Here is a 14,247-nt window from a genome sequence, read left to right as displayed (position 1 = left end):
GACTGGCAAAGGAACTTGCAAATAGTTCTTATGCAGGAAGAAAAGGAGTATGTCCTAGATGAGGCGATGCCCGAAGCTGCAGGCGACGGGGTCACTCAGGCAGCCCTCAATCGTTGGATTGATGCCAACAAGGATGTGAAATGTCTAATGCTCGCCACCATGAGTGCGGATCTGCAGAAAACGTTCATCAACTCAGATGCTTTCACAATCATCAGTGAGTTGAAGAACATGTTCCAAGATCTGGCTCGAGTCGAAAGATTCGAGACTCATAGGCAAATTCTTGAGACCAAGCTTAAGAAAGGCGAGCCCGTAAGTCCACATGTTCTCAAAATGATTGGACTCATTGAGAATATGAGTCGGCTGGATCAGCAATTTTCTCAGGAAATGGCTATAGACACCATCCTCCATTCTCTTCATAGCGGGTATGATCAGTTCAAACTGAACTACAGTATGAATAGTCTGGACAAAACTCTCACTGAGCTTCACGGTATGCTGAAGACCGCTGAAAAGACGCTCAAAAGTGATAAGCAGGATGTGCTTATGGTGCGTGGGGGCAAGTTCAAGAAATCTGGAAAGAAGAGGAATGCTAAGAAAGGTGGCAACAAGGCCAGCCCAACTAAGCAAACTGGCGCCAAATCTGCAAAGAGGAAGGTCAGTCAACCCACTTCTGAATCCGAATGCTTCTACTGCAAGAAGAAGGGGCATTGGAAGAGAGATTGCTTGAAGCTAAAGGAAGATCAGAAGAACGGAACAGTCGTTCCATCTTCAGGTATTTTCGTTATAGACTGTATACTTGCTAATTCAACTTCTTGGGTATTAGATACAGGTTGTGGCTCACACTTATGTTCCAATCCATAGGGACTAAGAAGAAGTAGAAAGTTAAGCAAGGGTGAAGTCGACCTACGAGTGGGAAATGGAGCACGGATTGCTGCATTAGCCGTAGGAACTTACTATTTGTCGTTGCCCTCCGGGCTAGTTTTGGAACTGGAAGAATGTTTCCATGTTCCAAGTCTTACTAAAAACATCATTTCAGTTTCTTGCTTAGATGCTAAGGGATTTTCCTTTTTAATAAAAGACAATAGTTGTTCGTTTTATTTTAAAGAGATGTTTTATGGATCTGCTAGATTAGTCAATGGACTTTATTTATTAGATCACGACAAACAAGTATATAACATAAATACCAAAAAGGCCAAAAAGGATGATTCAGATCTCACCTATCTGTGGCATTGTCGATTAGGCCATATAAACTTGAAACGCTTAGAAAGACTTCAAAGAGAAGGAATTCTAGAACCATTTGACTTAGAGGATTATGGTAAATGCGAATCATGTTTACTTGGCAAAATGACAAAGCAACCTTTCTCTAAAGTTGGAGAAAGAGCAAATGAACTATTGGGTTTAATCCATACAGATGTATGTGGACCAATGAGTACAAATGCTAGAGGTGGTTTCAGCTACTTTATCACTTTCACTGATGACTTCAGTAGGTATGGTTATGTCTACCTAATGAAGCATAAGTCTGAATCCTTTGACAAATTCAAGGAATTTCAGAGTGAAGTAGAGAATCAATTAGGCAAGAAGATTAAGGCACTTCGGTCTGATAGAGGCGGTGAATATCTGAGCTATGAATTTGATGACCATCTGAAAGAATGTGGAATTCTATCAGAATTGACTCCTCCTGGAACACCACAATGGAACGGTGTGTCGGAACGGAGGAACAGAACCTTGCTAGACATTGTCAGGTCAATGATGGGTCAGGCCGAACTTCCATTAGAATTTTGGGGACATGCACTAAATACAGCTGCACTCACTATAAATAGAGCTCCGTCTAAAGCTGTCGAAAAGACTCCATACGAATTATGGTTTGGAAAGCCTCCAAATGTGTCTTTTCTTAAGATTTGGGGATGTGAAGTATACGTCAAACGATTAATTTCAGACAAACTTCATCCAAAATCTGACAAATGTATCCTTGTGGGCTATCCAAAGGAAACAAAGGGGTATTACTTCTACAATACATCTGAGAACAAAGTGTTTGTTGCTCGAGATGGTGTCTTTTTGGAGAAGGATCACATTTCCAAAATGACAAGTGGGAGAAAAGTAGACCTCGAAGAAATTCGAGTCGAACAACAAACTCTAGAGAATGCTCAAGATGACATTCAGGATGAAACTCAGAGATCTTTAGAAGAATCTGGTGAGAATCATGGTCAATCTAGAAATGTTACCCCGCGTAGATCGCAAAGATATAGATCTCAACCGGAAAGATACTTAGGTATTTTGACGAACGAGAGCTATGACGTTCTATTACTTGAAAGTGATGAACCTGCGACTTACAAGCAAGCTATGACGAGCCCTAGCTCCAAGCAGTGGCAAGAAGCCATGCAATCTGAATTAGACTCCATGTCTGAAAACCAAGTATGGGATTTGGTCGATTTGCCAGATGGCTACCAAGCCATTGGAAGCAAATGGGTTTTCAAACTGAAAAAGGACAAGGATTTCAAAGCTAGATTGGTCGCAAAAGGTTACAGGCAAGTCCACGGTGTGGATTACGATGAAACCTTTTCACCAGTTGCAATGCTAAAGTCTATTCGGATAATGTTAGCAATCGCTGCATATTACGATTACGAAATATGGCAGATGGATGTCAAAACTGCTTTCTTAAACGGCGTTTTAACAGAAACTGTGTTTATGACACAGCCTGAAGGTTTTGAGGATCCAAAGAATGCTAAAAAGGTATGCAAGCTAAAGAAGTCAATCTACGGATTGAAGCAGGCATCCAGGAGCTGGAATATACGTTTTGATGAAGCAGTCAGTGACTTTGGTTTCATCAAGAACGCGGACGAATCTTGTGTATACAAGAAGGTCAGTGGGAGCAAAATTGCTTTCCTAGTATTATATGTCGACGACATATTGCTTATCGGAAATGACATTCCTATGTTGAACTCTGTCAAGATTTGGCTTGGGAAATGTTTTTCGATGAAGGATCTAGGAGAAGCACAGTACATATTGGGCATCAAGATTTACAGAGATAGATCTAAAAAGATGATTGGACTTAGTCAAAGCACTTATATCAATAAGGTGCTTGATAGGTTCAAGATGGCGGACTCCAAGCGAGGCTACCTACCCATGTCTCATGGAATGACTCTAAGCAAGACTCAGTGCCCAAAAACACTTGATGAGCGTAGACGAATGAATGGGATTCCATATGCATCATTGATTGGTTCAATAATGTATGCTATGATATGTACACGCCCGGATGTTGCGTACGCACTCAGTGCTACGAGCAGATACCAGTCAGACCCAGGAGAGGCGCATTGGACTGCTGCCAAGAACATTCTGAAGTACCTGAAAAGGCACAAAGATTACTTCCTGGTCTATGGTGGAGATGATGAATTAATTGTTAAAGGCTATACGGACGCAAGTTTCCAAACCGACAAAGATGATTTTAGATCACAGTCTGGGTTTGTCTTCTGCCTCAACGGAGGAGCAGTAAGCTGGAAAAGTGCTAAGCAAAGCACCATTGCGGATTCTACAACTGAAGCGGAGTACATTGCTGCACATGAAGCAGCAAAGGAAGCTATATGGCTAAGGAAGTTCATAGGAGAACTTGGTGTACTCCCCTCCATTAAAGGACCAATAGCCCTGTATTGTGATAATAACGGAGCTATTGCACAGGCAAAAGAGCCTAGACACCACCAGAGAGTCAAGCATGTACTTCGTAGATTTCATCTTCTACGAGAGTTCGTTGAAAGAAAAGAAGTCGAGATAAGCAAAATTGGAACTGATGACAACATATCAGATCCATTAACTAAACCTCTGCCGCAGGCGAAGCACAACTCGCACACTGCAGCTATGGGAATCAAGCATATTGGAGAATGGCTTTGATGTCTCTGTTTAATGTTTTAAAGTTTTAGAGTTTAAATCTTTGTAAAACATTATTGGTTAATCATTCACAATAAATGAAATGAATTCATTTTTCCATTTAATTTATGGTTTATTAAATGATGAGTCCCTTCAATTTGACGATATATTCAAGATAGACTGTCAGGACCAGTCCTGTGACTAAGAAATGTCTATCAAGTGAACTTGAATGTCAAAGGTTGAAAATGGTCCCTAATCGGAGTTTTCTATAAAATTGGACGCATAGAAAACGTTAGACGATTAGAATGCAAGATGACTAGTAGTTCTGTTTCTTGAACTATGTGGACATGGCAATGTCATAATCATTTGCATAGATACTTACTTTGGGAAGACTAGTATCGGACAAGACCTATGAAACTTTACTGTAAGAGATGAAAATCTGTCATAAGTAAATTTCATTAAATTATTAGACACTAAATCCTCAATACCTGAGTGATTTGAGATTACTTGTTTGAGAACTGGTTGCTTTGACGTTGACCAACCGTCGCACCGTAAAAGGAGGCTATAAAGGCAACGCTCAGGTAATCACCTATCAGACGAAGTCTAATCTCAAGATCGCAAGATTGGGATTGTCCTCCCATAAATCGGGATGAGATGCTTAAAAGTTGTACAAGGCCACTCGGAGAGCTAGAAACTGTGAAATGCATGGCCGTGCTCGGATGAATCATAGGCTATGATTATCTGTTTATTTGATCAGTTGAACTCTGAAACCGAGGAACACCTCTGGACGTAATAAGGATGACAACTCTTACCTTATGTTCAAGAGCAAGCATCGAGCGACAAAGGAATTAGGAAATGCACACTTGTCCCTAAGGACAAGTGGGAGACTGAAGGAAATAATGCCCTTGGTCCAAGTATGCATTCTATGTTAAGTCTAATAAATGCGGTTCAGTATTAATTAACAAGTTAATAATTCAGTGAGATCAAGTGAGCTGAATGCCTAACTAGAGGCCGCTTCAGTTCAAGTGGAATTAATGATATTAATCCACAGCTTACTCTTGACTGAACCCGTAGGGTCACACAAATAGTACGTAAACGGATCAAGTATTTAATGGCATTAAATACTCCATCTATGAATATTCGGAACCGACGGATCTTGGTTTCAGTGGGAGCTAAGATCGTCACAGGCAAGAAATGAATACTCCGGAAACGATGATATTGCCGGAAACGGAAATATGGATCGTATCAGAAATATAAATATTATCCAAGTCGTAGATGTTGCCGGAAACGGAAACATGGTACGTATCGGAAAATATTATCGGAAATGGAAATATTGCCAGAATCGGAAATATTGCCGGAAACGGAAATATTGTCAGAATCGGAAATATTACCGGAATCGGAAAATAATTCCGGAAACGGAAATATTAAATATTTGTTCGAAACGGAAATTAATTCCGGAATCGGAAATATTAAATATTGTTCGTATCGGAAATGAATTCCGGAATCGGAAAATTTAATCGGAAGCGCATCGTACGAATAAGCATCGGACGAGGCCTGCCGGACGAGGCCCAGCACGAAGCCAGGCCATCGCCCAGCAAGCCAAGCGCGCCGCACAAACAGCCACGCCAGGCCCAGCGCAAGGCCAGGCCCAGCAGGCTGCGCAGCGCGCACAGCGCGCACAGCACGCGCAGCGCGCAGCGCGCAGCGCGCGCGGGCGCTGCGTGGGCTGCTGCTCGCGCGCACGCATGGGGGCCCATCGTGGCTGCCGTGCGTGTGTGTGTGCAAGTGTTTGTGTTCGTGCACGTTTCCTAAAACATGCAGAGTTCGGTTAATGATTAAATTCCTAATTCTATTTGATGAATTAATTAAATTAGAGTTCTTGTAGGATTCTAGGTTTAATTAATTTGTATCTGAATAGGATTTCGATTCCCTTTCCATACCCCTATAAATATGAGGCTAGGGCTCACAATTTATAACAAGTTTCAAAGTATTCAAAGTGAGTTTTTGAGAGAAAAATTCAGTCACACATTTGCCTATAAAGTGCCGAAAATAATAGTACCTTAAGGGCGATTCTAGTTGGTCAATTTTTTGGCGGATCCGGACGTGCTGTGGACTATCTACGGAGGGACGACACTTGGAGTCCTAAAGACTTGTTCTTGTTCGGTTCGGGCGCAGCTAGGGAAGGCACGCAACAAAGAGTATGCATCTAAACTATGCTAAATGATTATGTGTAAATAATATGTTTTCCTGGCTTTATGGTTTTTCCGCATGATTTATGAATTGTCATATGTATCATAACCTAACACCCAGGAAGGGGAAAAGGAACAGCAATGTGAAATGTGGAAAGTGCAGGGAGTTTGGTCATAACTCAAGGACATGTAAGAATGGAGGACCAAGCACTGGACCAAGCACTTCAGCAGCAGCAGGAGCAAGTACATCATAAGGGGGTCCAAGGGGGAGGAAAAGAGCAAACACAGCAACTTAACCATGCACAAAGTTAAAAGTTAGTCAGTTTTTGGTGAATTGTAGGTGCACAAAGTTAAAATAGCTTAGGCAATTTACAGTTAGTATCACTTTTTGGAAAGAACACAAGTGCTTAGACAAGATGTTTTTGTGCAGTTTCAGTGGCATTTGTCCACTTAGAAATCAGTTTTTGTAAAGCTCATATGCTTAAACAAGTGATGTTATTGCTTGAAAGTTGTTACAACTCTACTTCATTGCTATCCAAATTAGAAATGCAAACATTATTACACCAATTTTTATTGCAAACTTGAATTTTTGTTTCTGTTGTTTCAGTTTCTTCTTCAATAGCTTCAACTCTTCATGCATTCCCCTGCTTCCTTCTTGCATTCCCCTGTTTTCTTCTTGCATTCCCCTGTTTTCATCAGCTCTGTTTCCCTTGCTTTGAGCTTCATCAAATGTCTGCTCAACAAAACCTTTGCACCACTTGAAATTATCACAAGGATCACACTTGTAGTAAAGCTTTTGCGGATTTTTAGCCGTTTCCGAGCTCCTAATTGCAAATCTTCTCCCACAATTGCAGTTTTTATTTGGAACTCTTAGGTATGACAAATTTGGGATGGAAGAGGATCCGGTTTTTGAATTAGAACTCATGGCTATTTAGGAAATAGAGGGCTAAACATGGAGCAAGTCAAGTGAACAACAGCCTTACTTATAGGCAGCATGAACATAACAGCTATATTGTATTAAAACTAGCCGTTGGATCAAATTATGAAGTTTGGGTATTTGGTGCAAAGAACTTTACAAATAGGTGTATACTATGCAAAACCTTTATATTTAGGTGCATTTTATGAATTTTAAACATGACTTAACGGAGGACTAACGGAAAGTCACAATAGGGGTATTTGGTGAACAGTTTTGAGTAAATAGGGGTATTTTATGAATTTTGAAACGCGCAGGTGTATTTGGTGCATTATTGCAAACCTCAGGGGCATTTCATGAAAAAACCGTAAAAAAAACATACGGAGTAATTCCTAGTAAAAATATAATAAAAAAAAGCGTTTTCTGCCAATAACCCTTTATATAATTAGGACCAAATATTGATTGATAATTCAAGCACTTGGAAAATTATGGAGTAATTAAGCATATGTTCAAGATAATTAGTCTTTTCAAGCCTTCACGACTTGCGCTAAATGCTTCATCATAGTACTATTATAATTTACATGCAATATTTAATCCATTAATTACAAACGTTTATAGATATTTGCTAAAACAATACCGTCGTAATAGAAGGTTACATTTACCTTTTTAATAGACGACTACTCTTTAAGAATCTAGGATGAGAATCCATACACACCTAGAAGTTAATTTATGTTTTAGTAAACACATCTAATACGACAATAAAAATAAAAGGTTACCCTGACTATGGATTTCCCTAGAGCAAAAATCATCTTTTTAAAGTTTAACTAGGCTTTTGAATCCTGGCCAAAGAGGAAATTACTTGGTATAATTTTTTACCATGAATTTACAGGATCATTACACCTTTAAGGTAAAAAGAAAAAAAAATAGTCAAACTCTAATTCAATATACAAATTGGTTCTTTTGAAAATACAGATGTGCTGATACCCCTTTGTCGCAATGGTTACTGAATGCTGATCATATTGAGTAATATCCCCACGCACCCATGTCCGACTCCTTTCAAGGACAGACAAAATGTTTTTAACATAACATTACTATACGGGATCATTTTGAATATAAAGAAGTCATTTTGTTTTTATAGGGTTCAAACTTCAATCCGTTAAAATGGATATAGAGTCTTACAAATCAAAAGGGATTCTACTAAAAATGATACCGTCCCAGAAATTCAATCAGACGTCATATACCAACTCCTTTGAGTGCAAATGAATTGATACCTATAAAACGCAATTCACATAAAGGAGCTCAAACGTCCCTCAGTACACAACTCCCACAGAGAAGTTCAAACGTTTCTTAAAACACAACTCCCATAGAAAATTTCAAACTTCAATTTGGGGCTTCACATCTTCGTTAGCATTGGAAAAAAATTGTATCACAACCATATAGCACCGACGATAGCTTGCTGTTTCTCGCTTATATTTTCCATTTCAATTGATAGGTGAGTGTGTAATTTTATAGATTACTACTGTTAGTATTATATAATCGTAATTTCATTTCTGGATTTCGTTTTTTTATAAATTAAATTAAGTCAGTGTTTAAAAATCACCTTTTGATTTCCTTAAAGTTAAAAAGATCCCGTAAATTCTTATTCAGAGTTAAAATAAAAAAAAGATTGTTGATATCAGGGATCGAAAACGCCTCGCAGGCTGAAAGAAATATAGGAAGCATTGCAGTGACCATTGAAGCAAGGGGTATCAGCACATAACCTTTGGTAAAGTAAATTATTTTATCTATGGTTGCCATAATTGTATTAGAATCACTTTATTTGATTCTATAAAACAAATGACCCCGTATATTCAATTTACCTTGATTTCATTATTTTTTAAATGATCCCGTTAAATCAAAGGCATATAAAAAAATGATTGAACAACTTTAAGATCTAGGTCATTCATCTGGGTTCCCAACCCGCCGCCACCATCACCGTCTTCACCACCCTCAACAAACTTCCCTTCTCTTTCGAATCTCTTATTTCTTTTTCCTTCTAATATTACCCCTCTTACCCTAGATTCCGGCCGAAAATAAGAACACCAACGACCCACCTCCGTCGTGGTTTGACTCCAACAACCGCCCTTGGGTCGAAGACCACAACCGCCAAAACCCTAAAACGTAATCTGGGTTTATGAATATGAGTTTATGAATCTGGGTTTATGAACAACATGAAGAACATAAGAAAATCAAAGTTTAATTACAAAAACTTTAATTCAAGGAAGAACGTGAAGAAAGGAAGAATATGAAGAACATAAGAAAATCAAACACCAAGAACTGAGGAGATCACGAAGAACGGGAGAAAACAATGAGAATGGATGAAAAAAATTCAACCCAAGAATATGTTTTCTCTCTCCTGTTGAAAAAAAAATCTGAAAAAAAATAATGCATTAATTAAGTTTATTGTAATCTGTGTAAAATTTGAAATTAAATTTGAAATTAAATTTGAAAATTGGGGAAATTTTCAAAAAGGATGGCATCTTTAAAGATGCCATTTCAGCCAATGAATGGCATGGAGTACAAGATTCCATGTACTCTAGGAGTACATGGCAGTGGGTAATGGACCCGACCCGGATCCGTGGATCCAGATCCGTTTTTAACGGATCTGGATCCTCAATTTTTGGACCCGACGGATCCGGGTAGGATATGGATCCTTGGTTTTAAAAACGGATCTGGATCGGGTCCTAAGTCATTACCCGGATCCAGATCCGTTTACCCGTTTTTATAAAAAAAATATATAAAAATATAACAGTAAAGACTTAAGACTTGTAGTATTATTGAAGTTTTTGAACTTTTAGTATTATTTATGTTGGATTTGTTAAATTTTATTTTAGTAAATGCTTGTATGGAAAAATAGCTTTGTTATTGAAGTTTTATTAAACTATGTTTTAAGGTTAAAATGAAAATTAGTTTCGTTTGATGAAAAAATAAGTTTGGATCCGTTTTGGACCCGGATCCTTAAGATCCGTCGGATCTGGATCTGGATCCTCAATTTAATTACCCAGCGGATCCGGGTAGGATCTGGATCCTTGCCTAAAAAACGGGTCTGGATCTGGATCCTAGAGGATCCGGTCCAGATCCTACCCATTGCCATCCCTAGTCGTGTGTGGTCTTATTAGATTCTTGTCGATAAATATTTTTTAAATATCAACTTTTTATAAATTTTTTTCTTATCCATAATTGAAGATATTGACGATAGAAGTCGTGCGTTGGCAAACGTGCCTAAATAATTGTGTCATTTATTATTGATTATTGATTATTGATTATTGATTATTGATTATTTATTATTGATTATTTATTATTTGTTATTTATTATATATTTATTATTATTATTTATTATTATTTATTTATTTATTTATTATTTATTTTTTGTTATTTGTTATTTATTATTTTATTATTATTTATTATTTATTACTCCCTTCGTCTCATAATTATAGTTCCGTTGACCAAAAATACGGATTTTAAGAAAAATGGAATATAGTACATGGAAAAGTGGAATAAAGTACAAATCATTTGTGCATGAAAAAGTGGAATAAAGTACATGGAAAAGATAATATAATACTTCGTACATGGACAAATGGAATATAGTACATGAGTGGGGTTTTCAATGCAGTTTTAATTTATATAGTACATGGGAAAGTGGAGACCTTAATGGACAAAATTAGAAACATGACTATAATTTTGGGACGTCCCATTTAAAAACATGACTATAATTTTGGGACGGAGGGAGTATTTATTATTTATTACTTATTACTTATTAATTATTATTACTTATTAATTATTATTACTCATTGCTCGTTGCTCATTACTTATTTCTTATTACTTATCATTTATTATTTATTATTTATTATTTATTATTTATTATTTATTATTTATTATTTCCGATAAAATTCAATAAGCTCCAATAAATTCAGATAAGTTTCAATAAGTTGGGATAAGTTCAGATAAGTTCAGATCAAATATGGTTAATAGAATGTACCTTTGTTTCTACAAAGAGGTAGAATTGGTGGGACATTAGGTTTGCCATAGAGAACAGTTAAGAATAAAATATAGGAGGGAGGCTACATCGCTGGTAACCAGCGGCACAATTACTCCATACCCGGGGTAAAATGGTAATTTCATCTCATGAGTTGAAAAGTCAAACAAAGTACTACATATGAGCAAAAATGACAGTAATTAGTACAACAATGACAGTATTTTAATACAACAATGACAGTATTTATGCAAACGATGACAAAACTTATATAACACTTGTATACATACTTTTACCCATTCATTTAATATGCAACACTTTTATCCATTCATTTAAATGGTCTCTTTACTTTTTATATTTCATTACAGTTGTATACATAATTTCCTTTTTTTGGGTGATTGTGACAGTATTTTAATACAACAATGACAGTATATATACAACAATGACAATATTTATATTAGAAATGACAGTATATAACAAGTTCACAACACTTTTACACATTTATTCGAAGGTGGGTCATGTTTTCAATTTTTTTTATTTTTTAAAGTGGGTATGGGGTGCTTATTTCGCTGGTCACCAGCGATGTAGACAACCTCTAAAATATAGGGGAGAGAAAATGAGAAATGGATAAGGCGATACTGATATTCTGATCACTCGTTACAAAGTACAAACTCTATCTCGTGCGCGGGAAACACCATTGTAAACCAAGCCTCCTCTCTGCGCCACACCCAAATGTTTCAGGTTTTCATTTTCCCTTTTATTATTTTTAAATTCAATTTCATTAATTTGTATTTAGATTAGTTTCTTAGTAATTTGTATTATCTTATTAAGTTATTAATCACCATTTGTACAAGATTAAGGGTTTTAATTATGATCTAAATTATGGTTTTTTTTTTCAGTCCAATTAAAAAAAAGGGAGAAGAACTGCCCATTTCTCAAGAAATTAAGCTATGTTTGCATTTTTGCAAAGATTTCTAATTTTACTTACCATCTTATCATTTCTGAATTTTAGGAATCCATTGATGATTTAGATCATACAAGTAATTAAATAATTGGCCAGTATGAAACTGGTTACGATTTTGTAATTTGCTAGTACCTTATTTGTTAAATTTGACAAAAAAATACCTTATTTTCTAATTTTACTACGGAAGTATGGGGTATATTTTCCTGTTATCTGATGCACAGAATGAATGGTACCATTTTGCAGATCATTGTTGAAGACTATATTTTCGAAAAATGAATCGAGCTGTCGTTTGAATATTAGCCCGGTTTCGTGCTTTTTTTTTTTGTTATGCTATCATAAGAATATCAACAATATTACCAACTTATTATTAGCATATTGTTGGATTGGATCATGACAATAGTGGGATCTACATTGGGTCGATGTTACAATTGTTGTACATATAAATCACCAATTCATTTGAGGAACTACTACAATGAGCAATTGGATTTCAGAACTTCCTCAATGCTTGTATTGAGGCCGAGAAATCCTGCAATTTTTAATGGGTTTGTTGGTGTGGTTTCGATGATTAATGGCTCGAGTGTTAAGCAGCATTCTCTGAAGTCTGTCGCATATGAAAATCAAGATGATGTACTTGATGAAGAAGATGAAGAAGAAGGGCTGTGCCCTGTTGAATGTGTGAGAGAATTCAAGACTGATGAAGAATTCTCGAGAATTTTAGAGAAGGCCAAGAAGAAGAATACTTTAGTTGTAGTAGACTTTTACCGTACTTCTTGTGGCAGCTGCAAATACATCGAGAAAGGGTTTTCGAAACTCTGCAAAGCTTCTGGTAGTGATGACGTTCCTGTCATATTCTTAAAGCATAATGTGAGAACTCATCCACTATTTTTCCTTTGGTCTTGCATTTTCCTCATTTACTTTTCTTGGTTTATCTTCCTGTTATTGGCTCCTGTCAAAGGAGATTTTTAGCATTTGATTTGACTATTTCAGTCTCTATTATGTCATGTGTTGCAGGTTATTGATGAATATGATGAGCAATCAGAGGTTGCTGATCGACTTAGAATCAAGGTGAAATATCTGGATCCTTATACTTTCTGCATTACTTTCTATCTTTTCAGTTTTATCATGCATGTATCTCAGTCAAATCGCTGAGGAAATAGGTTTAGTCGAGCTCATAGAGTTAGTAGAAAGCATATTGTTGTCTCGATCTCGGTTTATCTGGTGGGACTGCCTGCACCTGTAAATTGGCAATAGTGGAACAAACATAAGCTCTGATACCATGTTAAATTTCATAGAATATACCATATCAATATGAATGGGTCTGAGCAATCTAATACAGAAAAAGAGAGTTCGTTGCACTTATAATCCCAACAGAGGTTCCACATTAAAACCAATTGGCTATAGTGGGAGTAACTACTCAGGCTTATAAGTTATTATTTTCTCTTCTCTTTGCCTATGTGGGACAACTCACATGTGGGTAACATTGAGTTTCAATAGAAGTTGGGTAGCCTTTTTGGAAATAATTGGTTTTTATCTGAAGTTTATTTCACCTGAAACTTATGTAGTAATTCTATAAGGAGAAAAGAACAAGTCATACACGTACACCTAGCCTATTGCATCTGAAAACTTGACGCTTATAGCTATAGAATGGGTGTTTTGTAATGCAGACAGTTCCTCTATTCCACTTCTACAAAAACGGGGTTCTGCTAGAAGCATTTCCAACCAGAGACAAAGAAAGAGTCACAGAGGCAATCTATAAGTATTCGTCAATGTCATCTCCTGCACCTCAAGAGAGTACAAACTAGTTCCTTAAACAAACTGTTATATATATATACTTGTATTTCTGTCTATACACATAATTGGTAATTCATGATGACTAGATGTCCTTAATTACATAAGTCTTTAATATGAAGTTTACTTCAGCCAACGGTCGGTCTGGGCCGGGGTGATTGACTGTATCAGTTACCAACTCAGCAGTCTTTGTCAGGGAAGATGTCTTGGACTCCCCTTCCCTAACTAATAATAATTTGTACAATCATTCTTCGGGGATGAATTTCTGTAAATCAAAATCTCTTATGCCATCAACTGGTGAGAGACATTGTTGGGTTAATGTTTTTACTGGTGATTGAATAATTTACTTCCCCCTTGTCCAGAAATTTTCAAGCATGTTCTGATTTCTTAAATTTCATTTATTTGTATTTCCACCCTTTAAAAAACAGCAAGGAACACTAGCTGTTTGAAGTGCCACAGTAACCGAGCCTAGCTTGCTTGTGGAGCCCTTGGGCTTGGCGCGAGCCTGTTAGGTTCAGATAGACTC

The 14,247-nt window shown here is 36.9% G+C and overlaps 1 protein-coding gene across 2 annotated transcripts; it reads left to right on the top strand.

Moving 5' to 3' along the window:
* Positions 1-11,552: 11,552 nt before the first annotated feature.
* LOC110793818 (thioredoxin-like 4, chloroplastic) lies at positions 11,553-14,067 on the top strand. 2 transcript variants are annotated; one of them, XM_021998745.2, is made up of 4 exons: positions 11,553-11,710; positions 12,177-12,797; positions 12,945-12,998; positions 13,598-14,067. In XM_021998745.2, exons 2-4 carry the CDS (start codon positions 12,324-12,326, stop codon positions 13,733-13,735), a joined length of 666 nt encoding a protein of 221 aa, XP_021854437.1. In that variant the 5' UTR covers positions 11,553-11,710; positions 12,177-12,323; the 3' UTR covers positions 13,736-14,067. The 2 variants fall into 2 exon arrangements, with proteins under 2 accessions (XP_021854437.1, XP_056684258.1); XM_056828280.1 differs by having other exon boundaries at positions 11,567-11,710; positions 12,522-12,797.
* The last annotated feature ends 180 nt before the right edge of the window (positions 14,068-14,247 follow it).

Source organism: Spinacia oleracea, chromosome 5 (genome assembly GCF_020520425.1).
Source record: "Spinacia oleracea cultivar Varoflay chromosome 5, BTI_SOV_V1, whole genome shotgun sequence".
Taxonomy (NCBI): domain Eukaryota; kingdom Viridiplantae; phylum Streptophyta; class Magnoliopsida; order Caryophyllales; family Amaranthaceae; genus Spinacia; species Spinacia oleracea.
The sequence above is the reverse complement of the archived record's forward strand: the minus strand, read 5'-3'. Positions and strand labels throughout refer to the sequence as shown.